Source organism: Typha latifolia, chromosome 7 (genome assembly GCF_019914945.1).
Source record: "Typha latifolia isolate L0001 chromosome 7, TyphaL0001v2, whole genome shotgun sequence".
In the NCBI taxonomy this organism is placed as follows: Eukaryota; Viridiplantae; Streptophyta; class Magnoliopsida; order Poales; family Typhaceae; genus Typha; species Typha latifolia.
The window spans coordinates 11,278,698-11,301,543 of NC_133092.1; the positions used below are offsets into that span (position 1 = coordinate 11,278,698).

The following is a 22,846-nucleotide window of genomic DNA, read 5'->3' on the forward strand; positions in this document are numbered from 1 at the left end:
GTAAAAAAAAAGTTTGGGTTGTTCTACAAAGTATAATTAAAAATGGTTGATCATATAAAAAAACTATTTTAATTTTTCATGCAAATTAATGAACCAATGTATGGGTAAAAAAGCTTTCAATTGCTTGATTGTTCTTGCAAATTAATTAAATTCTTTCACTTGTTTATTTTTTTGATTAACCACTTGTGTTACTATACTTATTTCATTGTTATATTCTTGACGTTGATCTTGAATTTTTCTCAGAATGACTACTGATATAGTCTTCCCTCTAGTGATAAATCTGGCGCTTGCAAGCTTGTTCTACCTTTGCAGTCTCTTTTCTCTATATATATATTATACTGTCTTCCTTAATTTTCAAATAGCAAATAATCACTCTCGAAATCAATGGATCAAAATATAGGCAGCATTACTAGCATTCTCCTATCTCCTATGACTTCATTGATGAATCACATCATTGTGCATGCAACATGTCCTTTTAAAGTTGGCAACAATGTGAAAGACCTGCAAGATGCCACTAGAGATTTGGAGGAGAGGATGAAGAATGCCAATATGCAAATAAAGACTGCCGAGAGAAAGAATCTTACAACAAAGGATGAGGTAAAATAGTGGCCAGAGAAGGTGAAGGCCATTATTATTGAAACTCAAGTGATTGGAAGAAAATACAATCGAAGAAGTTGCAAGTGTCTTGACGGATACTCTCTCAATTGCTGCTTAAACTACTCCATCAACAAAAGGGCTATCAAGAAGCATCTAGAGCTTCAAAAGTTATCCACAAAAGGAGCATTTGAATTAATTGCTGAGAAACTACCTCCTCTTATCCTAGATATGCCCACCACATCCCATGCATCAAGTCAACTAGATTCCAATCTTCAAGAGGCACTCCACTATTTTAGAGAAGATGATACTGTGACAAGGATTGGAATTTGGGGCATGGGTGGTGTAGGGAAGACCCACTTCCTCAAACAAATCTAAAATTCTTTTTATCGTGGGAACTCTATCTTTGATGTCGTGATTCTTGTCACAACTTCTAGAGTTCAAGATGAAATAATTAAGATACTCGCCTTGGGCAAGCTCGATGATGTACAATCGAATGCCAAGACTATCTCCAATTTCTTGACTCATAGAAGTTTTCTCCTGCTGTTAGATTATCTATGGGGATCCCTAGATTTTGAAGCAGCATGTGTTCCAATCCCTCTCACTGCAGTCAACCCTTATAAGCGAAATATGGTATTGACAACAAGATCAGACGAAGTCTACGGTGCCATGAGAGTGGAACGAAAAATTAAAGTGGATAAATTGAATAAGGTTGCGGCATGGAGCCTATTCCAGGAGAAATTCAGTGAGCAAACTCTTAGCTCTGATCCTTATATACGAAGCATTGCAAAAGAAGTTGTCAAAGAGTTGGGTGGCTTGCCGCTAGTCCTGATCACCATCGGGAGTTCCATGCATGCAAGACGCATTATAGAGCATGAGAAGGGCCCTCGAGCTACTTAAGGAGTCACAACTTCATGAGATCGAACACCAACCAAATGCAAAAGAGAGCACAACTTTCCATATGTTGAAGTTTAGCTATGAAAGCTTGGAATCTGATACTCTGAGGCAGTGTTTCTTAAGCTGTTCCATGTGGCCGGAGGATTATGCAATCCTGAAAGAGGAACTCATCCAATGTTGGATAGGGCTAGGCCTAGTAAAGGTGGACAAAATAGTACGAAGTTCATATAATTATGGATACAATCTCATAGATAAGCTACAAGCTACGTGCTTACTAGAGGATTTAACAAACTATGATACGTGGGATGAGAGTGTGAAAATGCATGATGTGCTTCGTGACATGGCATTATGGATAGCACGTGATTACGGAGAGAAAAACAATAAATGGATCGTCAAAACAGACCTTGGGCAAGCAGAGGATATCAGCAATGAGGTAGAGCGAATGTCAGTAGTGAGGCTTCCTTACAAAAGATTGCCATTTCCTTATGGTACTCTTCCTCCTCTTACTAAACTTACAACCCTAATTATCCAGGGTTATGACCAGGTTGAAAGACGAGTACTTGTGAATATCCACGCTCTGCAAGCACTCACATTTCTTGACCTTCAATATAACGACTTGAAAGAGTTCCCTATGGAGATATGTAAGCTGGTAAAACTTGAGTACCTTAACTTAAATTGCAACGAAATTGGGTCACTGCCCGAGGAGTTGAAATATCTTATCAATCTCAAATTCTTGCATCTCGGACACAATCTCGGACACAATCTCATTCAAACAATATCAAAGGGTGCTTTCTCCACACTCAATGCGCTAAAGGTGCTGGATTTACGTATTTCAGAGAAAATAGACACCCTACCATCATTGTTGGCGGAATTGAAGAGTTTGAATAACCTGATAGCTCTTAGAATCGCTGTGGATGGTGACTCTCAATTCCAATTGCTTGGGAAGTCAACCAATACGCCTATTCTATCTCTTGGAGTATGCCATCTGAAGGAACATGCACTCTTCTTGATGGCTAATTTTCTTGGGAGCTTGATTAAGTTTGAGATTTGGGATAGTAGAGTGGAAGAAATACTAATTCATACAAGTGGTCAAACTGCACATCTCGATCTTGAGGAACTTCGGTTCTCTACGATGAAGGATCTGAAAACGATCGTGTGGAAGGGAGTTTCTCCAAAGGAAGTATTTCCAAAACTTCGGAGCTTGGAGTTTCATCAGTGCAACAAAATAGAGAACGTCTCATGGATAGTGCATCTCCCACGCCTTCAAGAACTGCTCATCGATGAATGCTTCAATATGACGAATGTTATTTGTAGCAGGGAGGATAAGCATGGTGAGAATTCTGTGGCAGAAATACAAGAAGAGGGAGGAGGTGCATCGATTCCCACATTCCCTTGCCTCCAGATTATGAGGTGGATTGATCTTCCACAGTTGGACGCCATTTGTGATCCGGGAGTCACCTTCCCATCCTTGCGATATCTTGGAATTCATGATTGTGACAAATTGAAGAAACTACCTTTCCAGCCACATACCATACCGAGTAAATTAGAGAAGATAGAATATTGGCCTAGGTCATTGTGGGAAGGTCTAGAATGGGAGGAAGATAGCCTCAGATCTTCTCTCGAAAAGGTTTGCAAATTTTTTGATGACATTGGTTTCTTTGACATTGAACCAGCTATTCCTACTATGTTGTAGTTGCTTTCCTTAATTTTAAAATCACTGTTATGTTGTGAACTATTTGGTAATGACTATGAAGTGCACATTGTTCATGACCACATTATTTTCTCACATAATCTAAAATGCGTATCTTCTTGCATTGTTTTGTCAGTTTAATTTTCTATCTCTTTTTGTTTCTTTTCTTCTTTTCATAATTTGTAGAATTAGATGTCAATTTTAAGTAACAACCGGTAGTAATTTATTTTTCTTTCGAAAATGATGTTTACGAATCTTCTAGATAGCTGGTTTCATATATCTAACTAACAAACAATGTATAATAAAAAAAATTTATTGATCATATAAAAAATATTTTAAAAAAAATAGACATGCAAATTAATGAATCAATTTACAGGTAAAATTACTGATTCCATTAAGAAAATTAATTTCGGCTAGAAATCCAATAGTTATGAGAAATAACATAAACAGAAATTTGCATACGACACCCTGTCTTTTAATGAAATTATAGTTTACACCCTATATTTTTACTATTTTATAAATTGAGCCTTATGATTTAGCAAATATATACAGAAAATATCCTATTATTAGATCAGTTAGTTAAGCTTAACTAAATCTCTGAATTAAGTTAACTATACTAAAAAGTTACAAAAATACCATCAACCAAGTCTTACTAAGGACATTTTAGTTATTTTAAAAATAAAAGTATTTTAGTTATTTTAAAATAAAATATCTCTACTTAACGAAATATTCTTACGATGTTAATTTAAATCTAACCCAATGTGTTTTCTGTATATATTTGCTAAATTATAGGGCTCAATTTACAAATAATAAAAATATATGGTATAAACTACAATTACGTTATTATAAAGTACGGTATTATATACAAATTCCCTAAGATAAACCAAGATAAGCAGCCGCCCCATAAGATTATTCTATACGCCATATTTCAGGCACGTATATGTATACATACGAGAGTCACCTCTTTTTTCTTTTTCTTTTTCTTTTTCTTTTTCGTTTTCCTTTTTCCTTTTTCCTTTTTCCTTTATTTTTGTGGTTGTTATTGTTTTTTTACTCAGCACAAATATGGTTTTATTATTTTTAACTTAGCTCCTTTTTTTTATCAAACACCAAATACACATTTGTTAGTGTTTTTTTTTTTTGTTAAATTTAATGACAAATGCTAGGGTTTTGGGTTGTTCAGAACTGACTTTATTAGGAAAATACTTTGGTTAATTCTTTAACAATGTCATTTTAGATGCTACCAATGAGTACATGATCTCCTTCTTTGTAAGTTTATAATTGTTATAATTTAAGAAATGAATACCATCTTCTTTTCTATCTTTGGTAATACTCACTACATTCTTATGTATTATATTATAATACTTTGATAATACTCACCTTACTTAGGCTTTATCAAGTTTTAGCTAATATACTTACTAAGTTGTCTAGTCTAAGCTTTAAGTCCTGTTTATAACCGATGCTGAGACATTACTTTAAGTCATTGCGCTACTCCTCTAAGCTATCATAGTTCGAAACTAAACCGAGCCATTTAGCCAAATTATCTTACTCGTAAGTAAATTTCTCTATTATAATTCCTTAGGATTCGAGTTGAATCTGAAAGAACGTTATAGGGAAAGTATCTAACAGCTTTGCTTTACTAAGTTGATTAGTATAGGATGAGTCTAGACACCCATTCCCTCTTATTTAAACAAAGAAACAACCTTATCTCTTCTATCACAAGTCTAAATAGCATTTATCTCACCAAGTGTGTACTAGAAAATGGATCATAATCTGCATCAAGTTCGTCCTTATAGTGATTAAGCTTCCATCAAAATTATTACATTCGTTTTCTTTTATCTTTATATCATATGTCCAAAATGGATCTCGATTATAAAGTTATGATCTACGAAACTAAGTAGTTCACTACTTTAGTGTTTTTAACAATAAGACGATTTATTGTTTAGTGTTTTATGTATATATTTCTCTAGTAAAGCATTATATATTTCAGTATTATTTCAATAAAAGTACCAACAAGATTAGTATTTTACTTAAAAAAATAATGATATGATTAATGATATACAAGCTTGCATTATTTTCCTTTTCTTTTGTTTTCTTTTTTGTTTTGAGAAGCTGTATAGGATTAAATATTATTAATTCCTCCTTTCTTATTATTTTGTTAGCATGCATTGGAATGAGAGTACAATAATATTACTAAAAATCATAATAATTAAAGAAGAAATTATGGGCTAATTATGGTGTGACAAGATCAGAAATAAAATAGTAGTAATGTTAAAATTTGCATTAGTGATAATATCACTATTATAAATGCTATGGACAAACAATATTGCTTAAATTTTATTTTGAATCATTCTAATCTTTAATTTTAATATCTATTGGGTGATTTCAATAAAAATATATTTTAATTTTAATTTTAATAAAAATATTTTTTAATTTTAATTTTAATAAAAATATTTTTTAATTTTTTCTTTTTTGGCTATTTTTCGAGTTTACCCATCGGACGTGATCGGATTGGTCCACGATTTAAAGCATTCACGTTCCATGAGTTTGAATGAAAAGGGATAATTATGCTTAGCCTTCTAACTATTACCGTTTTCTATAAACACCCTATAAACTCTTTTATTATCCATATAGAATAATTGTACTAAGATAAACAATCATATAACCCCTTGACTAAAAATAAAAAAAAATAGCTACATAGAATCTTTGAGCTGAAAATTTTCTTATTTTAGGTAAGAGGTTTATGTAGTGGTGAAAACGGATCGGATACGGATCGGGTATTGGTCAATCCATATCCGGATCCATATTTTTAGTCCGGATACAAATTCGGATACGGATATTGGACGACAAATAATATATAACACATCATTATCAATATTCACTATTTAAATAAGCAAATTAAAAATTAAAAATTATTTAAAAATATATGTGGGTAAACGGATAATCGATATCCATATCCGAATTCGAAAATTATATCTGACCGTATCCAAATCCGTATTCAGATTCTTTTTTCAAAAATTCTATCCGTATCCAAATTGAATAGGAATTTTTTATCCGAATTGAGTCGGATAGCGGGTCGGGTCAGAGTTAATCCGACCCGTTTTCACCCCTAGGTTTATGTGGTTAAAAAAAAATTAGATATAATTAATCCAAAACAAATATCATTTTATTGAGACGAGAATAAAGAAGTATGATTAAGCATTCATTACTAGCTTGTTTTCTTGTTCTATTATATTAATTTTGTCTTTAGACGACAAAAGTATTAATAAGTAAAATACATAAAATAATTATAAATATTTATGTAATACAACTACGAATTACATTCTGCCAAATACATTCAGCAAATTACAAATGTAAGATAGCTGTGACTTAGTCTGACTTTTTTATATGAAATAACTTCAATAATTGTGTGAATTGGTCCACTTAGAATAGTTTTAACTGTGAAGCCCCTGCAGTCTTGCATGGATTGCAGATAGGCTATTGGCTAGGGTGAAAGTAGTCGTTGAGTATGAAGAGCTGGTGAGGATTTTGAACGGCGATCTAGTTGTGCCTTGGAGACTCAGGGGCACCGTAGCTGGCTGCCGGAGTATGGTGAGTAACTTTAATGATGTTGTGTTCTCACATACTCGGAGAGAGATGAATAGAGCGACGGATTGGGTAAGTAGGCTTGGGCGAAGAGTTGCTAACAGGGTCTGTTTGGAGTATTGAATCCCCAAAGCTGAAGGAACTTGAGGCCATTCTCCGACAGAATAGAGAGTATCCATTGGCCTCCTTGTAACCTTTAGCTGATTTCAGCTCATCAATCAAAAAATATATATATATATATATATATATATATATATATATATATATATATTTATCTATTTCACTAGTGCTATTGCGTTGTTTGTTCGTCGCTTTCCCTCCGCGGTTTCGTCCATAGTTTTCTAATATTCTTGGATATTAATAGGTTAATTTCATAATTGGCACAACCGAAATATCTGAATGGCATTCAAACTATTAAAAAATAATCAACTAGATCTTGTGTCTAGCCACTAAAATGATTCAATATCCCTATCATTTGTTTGGTCAACTAGATCTTATGTCTAGCCATTTGATTCATCGCAGGTACATTATTTAAACAAGTTGCTAGTGCGTTGACCTGAATACTAAAATCAAAATATAGCGTTCAATCAATCGTCCTAAGTGGTGCAAGATTGTTTCATCAGTTCTTTTATTATGGTACTTGTATGATTCGTGCACACCTCTACTGCAATTCTAAATGTTGTTTGAACTTGAGAAAAAATTAATTATTTGTGTTAAACTAAAAGATGTTCTCTTTATCTATAGCTCCTTCCTATTTTTTTTCCTTTTTTTCTTCTTTTTTTTTCTTTCCTTTGGAACAGGATTATAAATGCTGCACATTTCTAAGCTCTTGTCATTCTAAAATTTTAGAGTTGCATACTTGAGATTCTCATATCTTTGTCTACCAAACACACACCTCTCTCTATCCTTCATTCAGTATTTGATCACATTGTCTTTTCATTTCAGTGCTTGCTCTTCCACAATTGTAAGCTACCACCTGATGTTCTTTTCTTTCTATTATCAGTTTGCAAGATTGTAGTCCATCAAAACTCTTTATCCCCAAAAAAAAAAAAAAAAAAGAAAGAAAATCCACATTTGCTTAATTCCTTGCATCTTATCGATTGTTCGATCATTCCTATTTTTCTTTTTTCAACACATATTATTTGTCACTCTTGATTTTCTCCATTGATACACAAATTTGTTACTATCTCTCAACCTATCCAATAATCATTCTTGAAATCAATGGAGGTCCTAACCAAATTCATTGGCATATGCCAATCTCCTTTGACTTCTTTGATGGATCTCATAACTAAGCATGTAACATATCCTTTTAAAGTTGGCAACAATGTGAAAGCCCTCCAAGACGCCTCTAGAAATTTGGAAGAGAGGACGAAGGATGTCAGCCATGCAAATAGAGAGCGCCGAGAGAAAAGGTCTTATAGCAAAGGATCAAGTACAATGATGGCTAAAGAAGGTGAAGGCCATCATCGTCGAAACGCAAGCAATCGGAGAAAAATACTAGCAAAGGAGTTGCAAGTGTCTCAGCGGATACTCTCTCAATTGCTGCTCAAACTACTCCATCAGCAAGAGAGCTGCTAAGAAGCTTGTAGAGGTTCAAAAGTTGTTCGCAGAAGGAGCATTTGAATCAATTGCTGAGAAACTATATCCTCATCTTATCCCAGATATGCCCACCACATCTTATCCTAGATATGCATCAAGTCAAATAGATGTTAAAAGTTGTCTAAGAAGAATTTGAATTGATTGCTATGAAGCAGCCTCCTCCTCTTATCCCAGATATGCCTAGCACATCTAATGCATCAAGTCAAATAGATTCCAACCTTCAAGAGGCACTTCGCTACCTTAAAGAAGATGATACTGTGACAAGGATTGGAATTTGGGGCATGGGTGGTGTAGGGAAGACTCATCTCCTTAAACAAATCCAAAATTCTTTTTATCATGGGAACTCTATCTTTGATGTCGTGATTCTTGTCACAGCTTCTAAAGAGTGCTCAGTATCAAAGGTTCAAGATGAAATAATTAAGAAACTCGGCCTGCGCAAGCCCAATGATGTACAATCAAATGCCAAGACGATCTCTAATTTCTTGGCTCATAGAAGCTTTCTCCTACTGTTGGATGATCTATGGGGATATCTAGATCTTGAAGCAGTTGGTGTTCCAATCCCTCTCACTGCAATCGGCCCTTATAAGCAAAAGGTGGTATTGACAACAAGATCAGACAATGTCTGCGGTGTCATGAGTGTGGAACAACAAATTAAAGTGCAAAAATTAGATGAGGTTGTCGCATGGAGCTTGTTCCAAAAGAATGTCGGTGAGCAGACTCTTAGCTCGGATACTTACATACCAACTATTGCAAAAGAAATCGTCAAAGAGTTGGGCGGCTTGCCTCTGGCCTTAATCACCATCGGGAGTTCCATGCATGCCAAGAAGAATTATAGATCATGGGAATGGGCCCTCGAGCTACTTAGGGAATCGCGACTTCCTGAGATCAAATGTGGGCGAAATGCAAGGAGGATTATGAAATCCCGAAAGAGGAGCTCATCCGATGTTGGATCGGGTTAGGCCTAGTAAAGGTGGACAAAGCGCTACGAAGTTCTTATAATTATGGATATGATCTCATAGATAAGCTACAAGCAGCATGCTTATTGGAGGATCCAATCAGCTATGAAACAGGAGGCTTTTTGATTGAGAGTGTGAAAATGCATGATGTGCTTCGTGACATGGCATTATGGATAGCCCGTGATTATGGAGAGAACAGCAATAAATGGATCGTCAAAACAGACGTTGGGCAAGCAGAGAATATCAGTAATGATGCAGAGCGAATAGCAGTAATGAATATTTCCTACAAAATATTACCTTTTCCTTACGTTACTCTTCCTCCTCTTACTACACTTACAACCTTAATTCTCTGGGGTTATGACCTGCATGAAAGACGAGTGCTTATAAATATGCAGGCTTTCGACGCACTCATATATCTAGACCTTGAGAAAGTCAGCCTGAAAGAATTCCCTGTGGAGATATGTAAGCTGGTCAAACTTCAATACCTCAATCTAAATCACAACCCAATTGAGTCACTGCCGGAGGAGCTGAAATCTCTTACCAATCTCAAATACTTGCATCTCAGAGAAAATTACATTCACACAATATCAAAGGGTGCTTTCTCGAAACTCCATGCGCTTCGAGTGCTTGACTTATTCAGTAACTGGGGGATTGGCTACCCACCGTCATTGTTGAAAGAATTGAAGAGTTTGAATAACCTGAGAGCTCTTGGAATCACGGCGAAAGGTGACTTTCAGTTCCAATCGCTTGAGAAGTCAACCAATATGCCTATTCAATCTCTTGGAATATACAATTTGAAGAAACCTACGCTCTCCTTGATGGGTAATATTCTTCAGAAATTGAATCACTTTGAGATATGGGATAGTGGAACGCAAGAAATACTAATTCAAAGAAGTGGACAAAATGCCAACTCGCATCTCGATCTTGAGATACTTCGCCTCACTTCGATGGAGGATTTGAAATCGATCTCGTGGACGGGAGTTTCTCCAAAGGATGTATTTCCAAAACTTCGGCGCTTAGAATTTTTCGTGTGCCACAAGATAGAGAACGCCTCATGGATAGTGCATCTTCCGTGCCTCCGGGAACTGTACATCAATGCATGCTTCAATGTGAAGTATGTTATCTGTAGCATGGAGGACAACCATGGTGAGAATTCTGTGGCAGAAATACAAGAAGAGGGAGGAGGTGCATTGGTTCCTACTTTTCCTTGCCTCCAGATTATGAAGTTGATTAATCTTCCAGAGCTATACGTCGTTTGTGATCCGACAGTCACCTTCCCATCCTTGCGATATCTTCATGTTGAAGGATGTGAAAAAATGAAGAAACTACCTTTCCAGCCACATACCATACCAAGTACATTAGAGAAAATAAAATGTGATAGATCATGGTGGGAAAGTTTAGAATTGGAGGAAGACAGCATCAAACCTTCTCTAGAAAGAGTTTGCAAATTTTAATGGCATAGGCTTCCTTGACAAGAAGTCAGATATTCCTACTGTGTTGTAGTTGCTTTTTCTTTTGAAATTAATGTTATATTGTCAACTATTTGCTAATGACTATGAAGAGTGCACGTTGTTCTCTGAACATTACTTTTTCACATAATCTAAAATATGTATCTTTTTTCGTTGTCAGTTTAAATTTATACCTCGAAGTTTCTTTTTTTTCTTTTGATAATTTGTCATCCCATTGGTTATTTTATATACTACATGCTGCATTGGCAGTCCTAGCAGCACGATACTTAGCCTATAAAATTAGATGCCAAATTTAAGAAACAATCAGGAAAATCTTAGCAATTTTTTAATGGTTTAAATATATTTATTCTCTATACTTATGTCCAAAATTAATTTATCCCTCTATATTTTAAAAGGTCTCAAATCAATTCTTGTATTTACGACTAAAATGTGACTGTTAGTTTTTCTGTCCAAATTAATAAATGGTGCCTAAATATGTATAAAGTTTGAATAGCGGGCTGAATTCCCTCTATTTTAATTTTTTATAAACAAAAATATCATTCCCCTCTTATATAAGCATTTTTTTAAAGAATATCAACATATTTTCTTCACTTACTTTCTAAGTCATGTCAACTATGAAAATAAAAATCATGTCAACTATGAAAAAACTAACTTAGGCACGTGTATGTGTCTAAATTCTAGGCAATAATATCAACCATTTGCTTAAATAAATACAGAGTAAATATCAACGAGTAAAGCAAAGATAAACGTTAAGATTTTTATATGGAAAAAACTAAATAAGAAAAAAAATCATGTATTCAAACTCGGATCAAAACTAATTACTAAACTTGTAACAGTTACAAGACTGACTTACAAATAACTCGTTGATCCAACAACTTTATTTCTCTCAATCTTGCTCACTAGAACCCATAATTCATCGATTTTCATGATTGATCTCTAATCAGTAGACCTCGAGATTGATCATTTGTCTAGATAATCCTTAAAACGAAATGTCACACCTGCCACCAAACATGTACCCCTCATGTGGGTAAGACCCACATGATTACCACGTGACTTGTTGGTCAATATTTTAACACAATATACAAGCAAAAAGCCCACATTTTCACAAATAATATAGACAAAGAAGAAGCGCATAATACCATAGGCTACAACAAGCCCCAAAATATATATCCATAAATAGATGAAAAATTGCCCACGTAAGGGCTACAAGCCATTTAGCTTAATTTATAAGAATAAATAAATAAGAGATATTAAAGATAATTCTTTGCCAGTTTTGCCACAAATCCCGAGTCATCAACTAATCTAAAAATACTTTCACTAGAATGTTGTGAGCATAAAGCTTAGAGAGTTTCTACTTCTACAATCTAAAAGTAGTGCAATAAATAATGCAACAATAAATAAATATGAATATGCGCATTATAATCAAATTAATGCATTAATCCAGACTATCAAGTCCTCAAACTCAAGCTCACACTAAGTTTCGCCCATAGGCCATGTCAACACTACACCACATAGTATACATTATCTCATACTACTAAGTCTGTAATATAGACTCATGTAGAGCTATGCCCGTAGGCCATATTAATCCTCACATCCGTCCACACACATACCCCAAGGAAATGTAGACTCTAATAGTAGAATTGACAGCCCATCACCAGACGAACAGCATGATCGATTGCCTGCTACCACAGACTAAGAACTTCAGTCATAAGCCCATCACAAAGGTCAGAATCACACATCGATAATACGATCTAAGCCTTCGTCTCCATATCATCACACCACCATGTAAAAATTATGAGCCATCACTCATGGACGCCCTCACCCTACATCATCGGGTACCGCTAGTTCTACGATATCTTACTTTTCTCTTTCTCTATCTTAAATACTCTAAAGGGTATGACTCTCATCGATCAAAAGTAAATCACTCAACGAAAGAGCTACCTAATTGTTTGGGATCATCTAACTAAGACCTCAACCATGAGTCTTAATATATATAAGTATAAGAATATCCTCCTCCCCTAACCTTGGCTGGAGAGATGTCAGGTACTATCGAGACACAACAATCACCCCATTTATGGTCGTGCACGTGTGCAAGTGGCATGATATTATACAGCACAATAAGCATAATAAAATACATCATTATCATGATTTACGTGCCAACACACATGTTCATGCCTAATAAATATGCACAGAAATTATAATATACAAAATCTTACCGAATAGCAAAAAAACTTATAATGCATGATGTGCAATAATAACAATAAGAAAAACGTATGCACATGCATGTTATGAATGTGATGATGTCATAAAGTAAGTTATTTTATTCTCTACGCTACTTTTAGATTATAGGAGTTTCACTGGCTTAAATTACTTTCTTAATATTAGCTACAATTACGCCACGAGATCATCCTCATACGATACGGAGTCCACCTCGATAATAAAAGTAAATAAAAAATATAAAGCACAATAATCCTATCACTAATTAGTTAAATGATCTTACTGACGTTCACTATAAGCTTGGGTAGGTCCATCTGCAAATTTTCATATTTATAAATTAGGTTGAGCTAGCATAGTTGTACTAGTGCCTAATATGTTATTAAAAGTAATTTAATAAAATTTACCTTAAATTATCTTTCCATTAATTATTATCGTTTAGGTAAATCACATAGGACTGTTTTGCTAATTAAGATAATCTGCTTAATATACTTTCCCTACAATAATCTGTTTCTTTTATATGTTATTTATAACGGCACACTCTAGCCACGGTCCAATTCATTAAAATTAATTTATAAGATAATTAATAAAGCAAACATTACTATCTGCTAAAATCATTAATTAATTAATTAAGGCTCACGGTTGCCAGCATTAAAAATAATTAATAATGACATAAATAATTTAAAGTGATAATTAGTGGGTAATTACTTTATTTAGCCAACACAAAGCTAAAATAGACCGACCAAAATTGGCCCAAAGCCCACCTTAATTAGAAAAACACATGGGTTAGGCTATAGACCTACCTCCAAATTGGGTTGAGCTGCTTTTAGCCCCACCCACCCGAAACTTGGGCTGAGCTGCATGTAGCCCAGTCACACCCCAAAGCACGGACTAGATTGCACCCATCCAGGAACGTGGGCCCGGGCTGGTCTGCACCGAGCCTAACTCAGAATGCGGGCCTAGTTTGGGGTGGGTGTGGCGTAACTTGGCCCCGAGTTTTGAGTTAGGATGTGTGCGGCCCAGCACAGACCCACGTTCCATGTTGGGTTGGGTGCGACCTAGCCCGTGCTCTAGAGTGTGGCTAGGCTACAAGTAGCCCAACCTAAGTTTGGGATTGGTAAGGCTAAAGGGACCTATCCAAGCCCAATTTGGGAGAGGGTTGGGTCGCACCCAGCTCAACCCAAAACATAGAGCAGGGCTGGGCTGCACCCAGCTTGACCCAGAACTTGGGCTGGGCAGTATCTAGCCTGACTCAGCACTCGTGCTAGCTGCACCTAGCCCCAGCCTGAGGCACCACTCCTTTCCCTCCTTCATCATCTCGACTAAAAGGAGGGAGGAAGGAGGGATGGCTGTCGGTGGTGGTAACCACGGGTAGTCGGGGTAAATAGGCTGGCCAACACCCCGCCAGCGGAGGAAGGCACCCATAGTGCCTACCCTGCCAGTGGGGAAGACAGCCACCACCCACAAACTGTACGGACCCAATCAGTGGGGAGGGGCGCTACCGATGAACCCGGCCATCAACAAGCTAGTCGAACCCACCGACACTCTCCCATTAACAAGCATAAGCCAATTGAGGAGAAATCAAGCTGTCAGAGGTGGTCGGCGGCTTCGGCCACGAGGGCGTCGAAGGAGGCCACTAGGGGCATCCTTGCAAAAAAGGGAAGGTCACTAGACCAACGCAGCCAGGCACGAGGCTGTCGGCTAGCCGGATCACGGCGAGACCAAGAGGAGGAAAAATCGAAGGAGAAGACCCCACTCACTAACACAGTTTTTAAAAATATACCTAACGATGGAGCGAGCTCTGGCACTTCGATCCTCGGGTTGGCAAGCTCGGTGGTGGTCCGGCACAATGGCATCCCAAAGGTGGCTAAAGGTAGCTGCGAGTAGGGAGAAGGAAGAAAAGAAAATGAAAAGAAGGAAAGAAAGAGAAGAAGAAAAGGGAGAGAGGAAAGGGGTGAACACTTGCACGTGTGCGCCCAAATTTTTTTTTTATGGTTATTACACAGAAGCTTGGTATATTGTAGAAGAGATGGACCTTGTTGGTGGGAAAAAGTTGTAGCTCTGAGAAATCATTTTCAAAAGCATTCACCCACCTCTTTAGAGTTAGGGCATCCAAGTCAAAATAGAACTCTTGAAAGTTAAAAAACTTGCATGTTACGTAGCTGCATTCGAATGATCAAAACGCATTTTTTGTATATGCGAACGCCTAATTTCGCGTTCGAACGCACTACAAGGTGTGTTTGAATACGGCCCGAGTGCATTCAAACAACAAACTAGATAGTTGAATGCGAGTGATTTGTTCTTGTGCCTTTAGGTGAAATTTTGTACTTTTCAACCATCATGACACCGTTTAATCACTTCAATAACAATTCTAAAATTATTTTGAATACTTTGACTTCAAAATTTATCTTCCACTTTAATATTCTTTATCAAACATTTCATAACTTATCATAACTTATGCATATGCCCATACATAAAATCTAGACACATTACACAAATAAAACATAATTTACGAATTATATTAGTACAAATAAAACCTAACAAACTATATAGTAAGTTTTTAAACGTATATTTTATGAAGTTTAATAGTTAGATCATATATAGGAACAAGACACATATGGGTTAAAAAATCAAATACAAATCTATCTATTTTGCCTAATATAACACGACAAAGTGTTTTGGTCATTTGTGCGCACTCCATTAACTTTGACGAAAAATTGATAGTTTTACTTTAGTAGTAAATATAGGGATTAGTTTGGAATTTTTAAATTATAAGGAAATAAAGTGATTTTCAGCATAAGTACAAAGGGGTTGTAACACCAAAAAAAAAAAAAATGCAAGTACATGCGTTGACTTCTTGTTCTCCTCGCCCCCTTTGAAGAGAATGATTCAGCACATTCTGTCTAAAGATGAAAATTCTAATCGCCTACAAAAGATTACCTCAAAAGATAATGATCAATGACTTCTCTAAAAGATAATCCCCTCACTCCTAATTTTATATTAAACCAATTTATATACCTCTTAGAGATAACATAAATACTTTTTAGAGATAAGATAAATATCTCTTAGAGATAAAATAGGTATCTAGTAGAAATAAAATAAATATCTCTTTAAAGATTAGCCATGAATTCTATTAGAGATAAGATAAATACCTCTAAAAGATAAATAAATATCTCTTAGAAATAAGTTAAATATCTAGTACTACCAACTTTCTAGGGTGAGTTCGAATGTATATAAATGCACTGCGAACACTGTGAACATGTGCAAAATGATTATTTCTATGTCTTTGTAATTTTTTTTATACTACTTAAATCGTAGTAAATCATTTGAGTACACTTTGACTTCAAAATCAATCTTCCATTTCAATATATTTTTTATCAAATATCTCATAATTTGTGTATATGCTTATACACAGACATGTTACATAAACATAAATTATATTTTAAAATATAATTTTATTAATTAATAAGTACAAATAAAACGTAACATAGGTTTATTATTTAAATAAGTTGCTAATGCGTTGACCTGAATACTAAAATCGAAATATAGCATTCAATCAATGCCCACTTGTCTAAGTGAAGTGGTGCAGATTGTTTCATCATTCAGGCATTTTCTTTTGTTTAAAGTCACTTGTATGTGCGCATCTCATTGCTTGTCTAACTATAGTTGGCCACAACAAACTTGAGAGAAAATTATTTTATTTTTATTAAAGTAATTCTCTGTTGGGAAAATAAAAATGTTAGGATGCTTGAGCTGTTGCATATCTTGTAAGGTCGTGCACGTCTCATTGCATGCACGTCTAACTTGAGTTGGTCTCAACTAACTTGAGAGAAAATAATTTTTATTTTTGTTAAAACTAATTCCCATTCCAATAAAAGACTAAGCTCTTCCTCTCCTTCTTTTTCCTTCCTTTTGGAATAGTGCTATAAATACTGCAGATCTCTGACTGAATTTTCAAAGTACTTCTATGCTCTGATATCCCTCAAATTTCCGCTGTTACATACTTGAGATTCCCACATCTCTCTCTCTCACACACACATATATCTCCTTCATCTCCCTTCATTGTTGTATACCTGATATTAATCCATGGATTTCATCAAAATGGCTGCGGATATGGTCCTTCTTCCAGTGATAAATCAGGTGCGTGCACATGGGACGTATCTATTTAAAGCTGGTGTTAAAGTAAAAGCCCTAGAAGATGCCACCAATGATTTGGTGAACAAGAGGGATGACATCAAAGGAAAGATTGATATGGGCGAGCGCAAGGGCGAGACGGCGACAGAACAAGTCAAAGGGTGGTTGCAAAAGGTGGAGAAAGTCAAGGCCGAAGCCGAGGCGATCGGCAAAAAATACGACCGCCGGCAGCAACGGCGGTACATCCTCTGGTCAAAATATACAATCGGCAAGAGCGCCGCCAAGAAGCTAATGGAGGCCCAAAAGTTGTACGAAAATGAAGCATTAATCGGAGAAATCACAAAGAAGTTGCCGCCGCCTCTTGTGCAAGAGGTCGCTACCACATCTAGCGGGTCGTCGTCAATGATGGATTATAATCTCCAATTGGCTCTCCAGTACCTCAAAGATGATGATGAGGTTGGAACTATCGGCATTTGGGGAATGGGTGGTGTGGGGAAGACCCACCTCCTTAACAAGATCAACAACTCCTTCATCGGAGATGAATGTTTTAATTTGGTGATTCATGTGACCGCCTCGAAAGATTGCTCCGTCGTGAAGGTTCAACAAGCAATAGCCAAAAAACTTGGCCTTTCTCGTGCCAATGATGTCGAATCACAAGCCATCATCATCTTCAACTTCTTGAATAAGAGAAGCTTTCTCGCTCTTGGATGACCTATGGGAGCAGTTTGGATCTTAAAGCTGTCGGTGTTCCAACCCCGCTTGGTGTGGTCGGTGAAATTAAACAAAAGGTGGTATTGACAACACGTTCAGATGAAGTCTGCGGGCAAATGAACGTGAGTAAGACAATTAAAGTGGATTGCACGAAGAAGGAGGAGGGCGCATGGCAACTCTTCCAAGAGAGCGTAGGCGAGGAGACCCTCAACTCTGATGCTACTATAACAAAGCTTGCAAGAGATATCATCCATGAATTGGGAGGCTTGCCACTAGCACTCATTACTGTTGGGCATGCCATGCATGCCAAAAAGCATTACAGAGCATGGGAAGGTGCCATCGAGCTACTTAAGGAGTCACAACTTCATGAGATCGGCTGCCAGCCAAATGCAAAAGAAAGCACAACTTTCCATATATTGAAGTTTAGCTATGAAAGCTTAGAGTACGATACTGCGAGACGGTGTTTCTTGAGCTGTTCCATGTGGCCCGAGGATTATAAAATCCAGAAGGAAGGAGCTCATCCAAAGCTGGATAGGGCTAGGACTAGTAAAGGTGTCCAGAACACTACGAAGTGCTTATAATATCGGGTACACTCTCATAGATAAGTTAAAAGCATCATGCTTACTTGAGGATTCAACAAGTTATGAGACAGGGGACGAGAGTGTGAAAATGCATGATGTGCTTCGTGACATGGCACTATGGATAGCACGTGATTACGGAGAGAACAACAATAAATGGATCATCAAAGCAGATATTGGGCCAGTAGAGAATATCAGCAATGAGATAGAGCGAATATCAGTAATGAATATTTCCTACAAAACATTGCCTTTTCCCTACGGTATTCTTCCTCCTCTTACTAAACTTACAACCCTAATTCTCCGGAGTTATGAGCTACATGAAAGAGGAGTACTTGTAAATATCAAGGCTTTTGATGCACTCACTTATCTAGACCTTGAAGATAACTTCTTGAAAGAGTTCCCCGTGGAGATATGTAAGTTGGCCAAACTTCAATACCTCAATCTAAATCACAACCGAATAGAGTCACTACCCGAGGAGCTGAAATCTCTTACCAGTCTCAAATATTTGCATCTCAAAGAAAATTTCATTCACACAATATCGAAGGATGCTTTCTCAAAACTCTATGCGCTCCAAGAGCTCAACTTATTTAACCTCGGGGGGATAGGCTGCCCACCGTCATTGTTGGAAGAATTGAAGAGTTTGAATAATCTGAGAGCTCTTGGAATCACTGCGGTAGGTGACTCTCAGTTCCAATCACTTAAGTCATCCAATATGCCTATTCAATCTCTTGGAATATGCTCTTTGAAGGAACCTGCGTTCTTCTTCATGGCTAACTTTCTTGGGAACTTGAATCACTTTGAGATTTGGGATAGTAATATGATACAAATACTAATTCAACGCAATGGAGAAAATGGTAATTCGCATCTCGATCTTGAGATACTTTGCTTCTCTGAGATGAGGGATTTGAAAACGATCGTGTGGAAGGGAGTTTCTCCAAAAGATGTATTTCCAAAACTTCGGCGCTTAGAGTTTTTCTTGTGCGACAATATAGATAAGGTCTCATGGATAGTGCATCTCCCGTGCCTTCGGGAACTGAAAATATCTTATTGCCTTAAACTGAAGTATGCTATCTGTAGTAGGGATGATAATGATGGTGAGGATTCTGCGGCAGAAAGACAAGAAGAGGGAGGAGGTACATTGATTCCTACATTCCCTTGCCTCGAGATTATGAAGTTGATTCATCTCTCAAATCTGCAAACCGTTTGTGATACGGGAGTCACCTTCCCATCCTTGCGATATTTTCATATTGAAGGATGTCATAAATTGGAGAAACTCCCTTTCCAGTCACATACCATACCAAGTAAATTAGAGAAAATAAAATGCCATAGATCATGGTGGGAAGGTTTAAAATGGGAGGAAGATAGTCTCAGATCTTCTCTTGAAGGAGTTTGCAAATTTTATTGACCAGCAGCTATTCCTACTATATTGTTGTTGCTTTCCTTTCAAAATTATTGTTATGTTGTGAACTATTTGCCAACGACTGTGAAGTGCACATTGTTCATGAGCACTTTATTTTCTCACATAATCCAATATATTTATCTTCTTTCGTTCTCAGCTTAATTTTCTCTCTTAGTTTTTTTTTTTCTTTTGATAATTTGGGTGCAAAGTATAATTAAAAAATAATCAATCATATAATTCTTTTTCTTTGTTTTTCTTCAACAATGTCATTTTAGATGCTACCTATGAGTATGGCGAGTATAAGACATGTCCTACCTTTGGTAATACACACCACATTCTTATATATTATGTTGTTATACTTCAGTATTACTCACCATATTTAGGCCCCATCAAATTTTAATCAATATACTAGATTGTCTAGTCTAGACTTTAAACCTCGTAGGTCACTAATGTCGAGACATCACTCCAAGCCACCATGTTGCTCCTCCAATCCACTGTATCATCGTGCTATCAGCTGAGCCATTAAAAATTAATAATAAATACCCATCACCATTCCACTCTTTTCTCTGTCTTATGTGATTCACAAATTAAAATAATCCATACTCCTTAAAAATCAATAATTACATGGAGCTATAACCCTAAACTAAGATTGTTGTATTAGAGCATCTAACCGAGCTCCAAATCTTTAAATTTGGAGCCCAATAGAGCTCCAACTAGGCTGCATAACTAGCAAATTTGGAGCTAGTTACAATGGGGCTCCAAATTTAAAGCCCCACCAAAAAAATTTGGAGCCCAACTCTATTTATTTTTAGATTTTTCAAATTTTTAATTTTTGCTTTTATAAATATTTAATCCAACAATTTTAATTCTATCTGTATCCTTTATTAAATAATTTAGTTAGTTAAACTAAGTATATAATTAATTTACTAATCAATTTTTAATAAAAATAGTACCGTTGGAAAAGACTCATTGAAACTTTTAAAATAAGCCTAATATTAAATTAATTTTGAGTTAATTTAAATTTAAATTTTTTTTAATTACATAATAAATATTGTTTTATTATTTAAAATTGATGTGTCCAAAATTATTCGGATAATGACTCAAAATTATTTTCAAATATAAATACTAAATATTAAAATATATCAAATATAAAATATAATAAATATTAAAAAATCTCATAAATGAAATACATGAGACATGAAATATATTAAACATAAATCAAATAAAAATTACATTAAAAATTATATTCCTTCATTCCCATGCCTTTGCTATAAAGATGACTTACCGGACTATTAAATATTTATTATTTATACTATTAAATGTTAATTTATGTTTATTTTGTTTAATGTAATTTTGATATTTTTAGTAATGATGTATAATACTTATTTCAATGTTTATTTCGTGTAATATAATTTCAATATATTTAATTTAAAAAGTTAGTAATTTAAAATTACTTCTGAAACTATTGAATATTATTCTTATTTTAAAAATCTCGATGAGAGCTTTTTAACAATATATATTTTATTAAAAAATAATAACACTAAGAGAACCTATTAAATGATTTAAAATAAATAATATAAATATATATGTATTATATTATTTTTTAATAAATATATAGCTGAGTGCATTGGAGTGCATCAGGAGAAGCTCTTAGAGCATCTAATTTTGAAGCCCAATGAAGCTCTATTTGGTGCTCTAATGCACTGTTTATTTTTTTTTAAATATCAATTCTGCCCTCTAAATATTTAAGCCACTATTTTAAATTTCATTTATATTCTTTATTTTATAATCTAATTATTTAAACTAAATATATAGTTAGTTCTATTAATCAATTTTTAATAAAAATAGTACCGTTAGAAACTTCTGATCAGACCTTTAAAATAATTATAATATTACATTATTTTAAAGTTATTTCAAAATTTTAATTTTGTAAATTATATAATAAATATTTTTTTCTTCTTTACTATTTTAAAATAGGAGTGTCCCAAAATTATTCGGAATAAGTAGTCAAGATTATCCTCTAAATATAAATAACAAATATTAAAATGCATCAAACATGAAATACACTACATAAAAAATATATAAAAAATTTACATTCTTTCATTAATTTAAAAGAATTGCGTTTGATCTTTTCTTAAAATTCTCTATTTAATTAAAAAAAAATTTACATATAACTCCATTCCTTTTAATGAAATTATGGTTTACACCCTAAAGTTTTACTATTTATAAATCTTACCTCTTAATTTAGCAAATATGTGTAGAAAATACCCTATGTTAGATTTGAACTAACATCACTAAAATATTTCGTTAATTAGATATATTTTATTTATAAAATAATAAAATGCCCTTATTATAGATTGAATTTAGTTTAATTGGGTTTGGTTATTTGACTTGGGTCAAGTTAGTATATGTTAGGTAAGTATAACATGGCTGATAATATTCGGGTAATCTTCTTAGTATAGTTAATTTAATCTAGATATTTACTTAACTTTAGCTAATAGATCTAACATTAGAATATTTTTTGCACATATTCGTCAAACTATAAGACTTGATTTGTAAATAGTAAAAATATAAAGTGTAAATTGCAATTTGTTGAAAAGATAAAGTGTTGTATGCAAACTTTCTTAATTAACAAATTAGTAATTTAAAATTATTTTTTAAACTAATGATTATTAGTCTTATTTTAAAGATCTCGATAAGAATTTTCTAACTAAATTTTTTATTAAAAATAATAATATTTATGGAACCTATTACTTGATTTAAAATATTATATATATATATATATTATAATAATTGAATACTAAAGATAGAGTCCAGTGCATTGGCGTGCACTTGACTTTTGACTCCAAATATAAAGCCCTTGGTTGTAGTGTAAGTTTTGGGACTAAATTGTGATGTGATCTGGTTGAATCACCTCATATGGGATATTGAGTTTGCTAGGACGAATCAGGTCATCAATGGGACTTTTATTTCAGTAGTAGCAGTCTCGAACTATGATATTTGAACGGTACTAGACAACT

The 22,846-nt window shown here is 34.9% G+C and overlaps 3 protein-coding genes across 3 annotated transcripts; all 3 read left to right on the forward strand.

Moving 5' to 3' along the window:
* Positions 1–1,468: 1,468 nt before the first annotated feature.
* LOC140792833 (disease resistance protein RPS2-like) lies at positions 1,469–3,184 on the forward strand. Its single transcript, XM_073144053.1, has one exon. The coding sequence runs from the start codon at positions 1,469–1,471 to the stop codon at positions 3,182–3,184; it is 1,716 nt and encodes a 571-aa protein (XP_073000154.1).
* A 5,327-nt stretch (positions 3,185–8,511) lies between these two features.
* Positions 8,512–10,775, forward strand: LOC140792834 (probable disease resistance protein At1g61310). The gene is made up of 2 exons (XM_073144054.1): positions 8,512–9,319; positions 9,385–10,775. Exons 1-2 carry the CDS (start codon positions 8,512–8,514, stop codon positions 10,773–10,775), a joined length of 2,199 nt encoding a protein of 732 aa, XP_073000155.1.
* Positions 10,776–17,105: 6,330 nt separating this feature from the next.
* Positions 17,106–19,832, forward strand: LOC140792835 (disease resistance protein RPS5-like). Its single transcript, XM_073144055.1, has 3 exons — positions 17,106–17,735; positions 17,831–18,401; positions 18,502–19,832. Exons 1-3 carry the CDS (start codon positions 17,106–17,108, stop codon positions 19,830–19,832), a joined length of 2,532 nt encoding a protein of 843 aa, XP_073000156.1.
* The last annotated feature ends 3,014 nt before the right edge of the window (positions 19,833–22,846 follow it).

Excerpts from the sequence above, each read along its gene's own strand:
- LOC140792833 (XM_073144053.1), top strand. The coding sequence starts at position 1,469 with ATGAGAAGGGCCCTCGAGCTACTTAAGGAGTCACAACTTCATGAGATC.
- LOC140792834 (XM_073144054.1), top strand. The coding sequence starts at position 8,512 with ATGAAGCAGCCTCCTCCTCTTATCCCAGATATGCCTAGCACATCTAAT. Across the intron at positions 9,320-9,384 it reads CTCATCCGATGTTGGATCGG|ATAAGCTACAAGCAGCATGC; the intron begins GTTAGGCCTAGT and ends ATGATCTCATAG.
- LOC140792835 (XM_073144055.1), top strand. The coding sequence starts at position 17,106 with ATGGCTGCGGATATGGTCCTTCTTCCAGTGATAAATCAGGTGCGTGCA. Across the intron at positions 17,736-17,830 it reads AAGATTGCTCCGTCGTGAAG|CTTTCTCGCTCTTGGATGAC; the intron begins GTTCAACAAGCA and ends GAATAAGAGAAG. Across the intron at positions 18,402-18,501 it reads TAGGGCTAGGACTAGTAAAG|GGGACGAGAGTGTGAAAATG; the intron begins GTGTCCAGAACA and ends GTTATGAGACAG.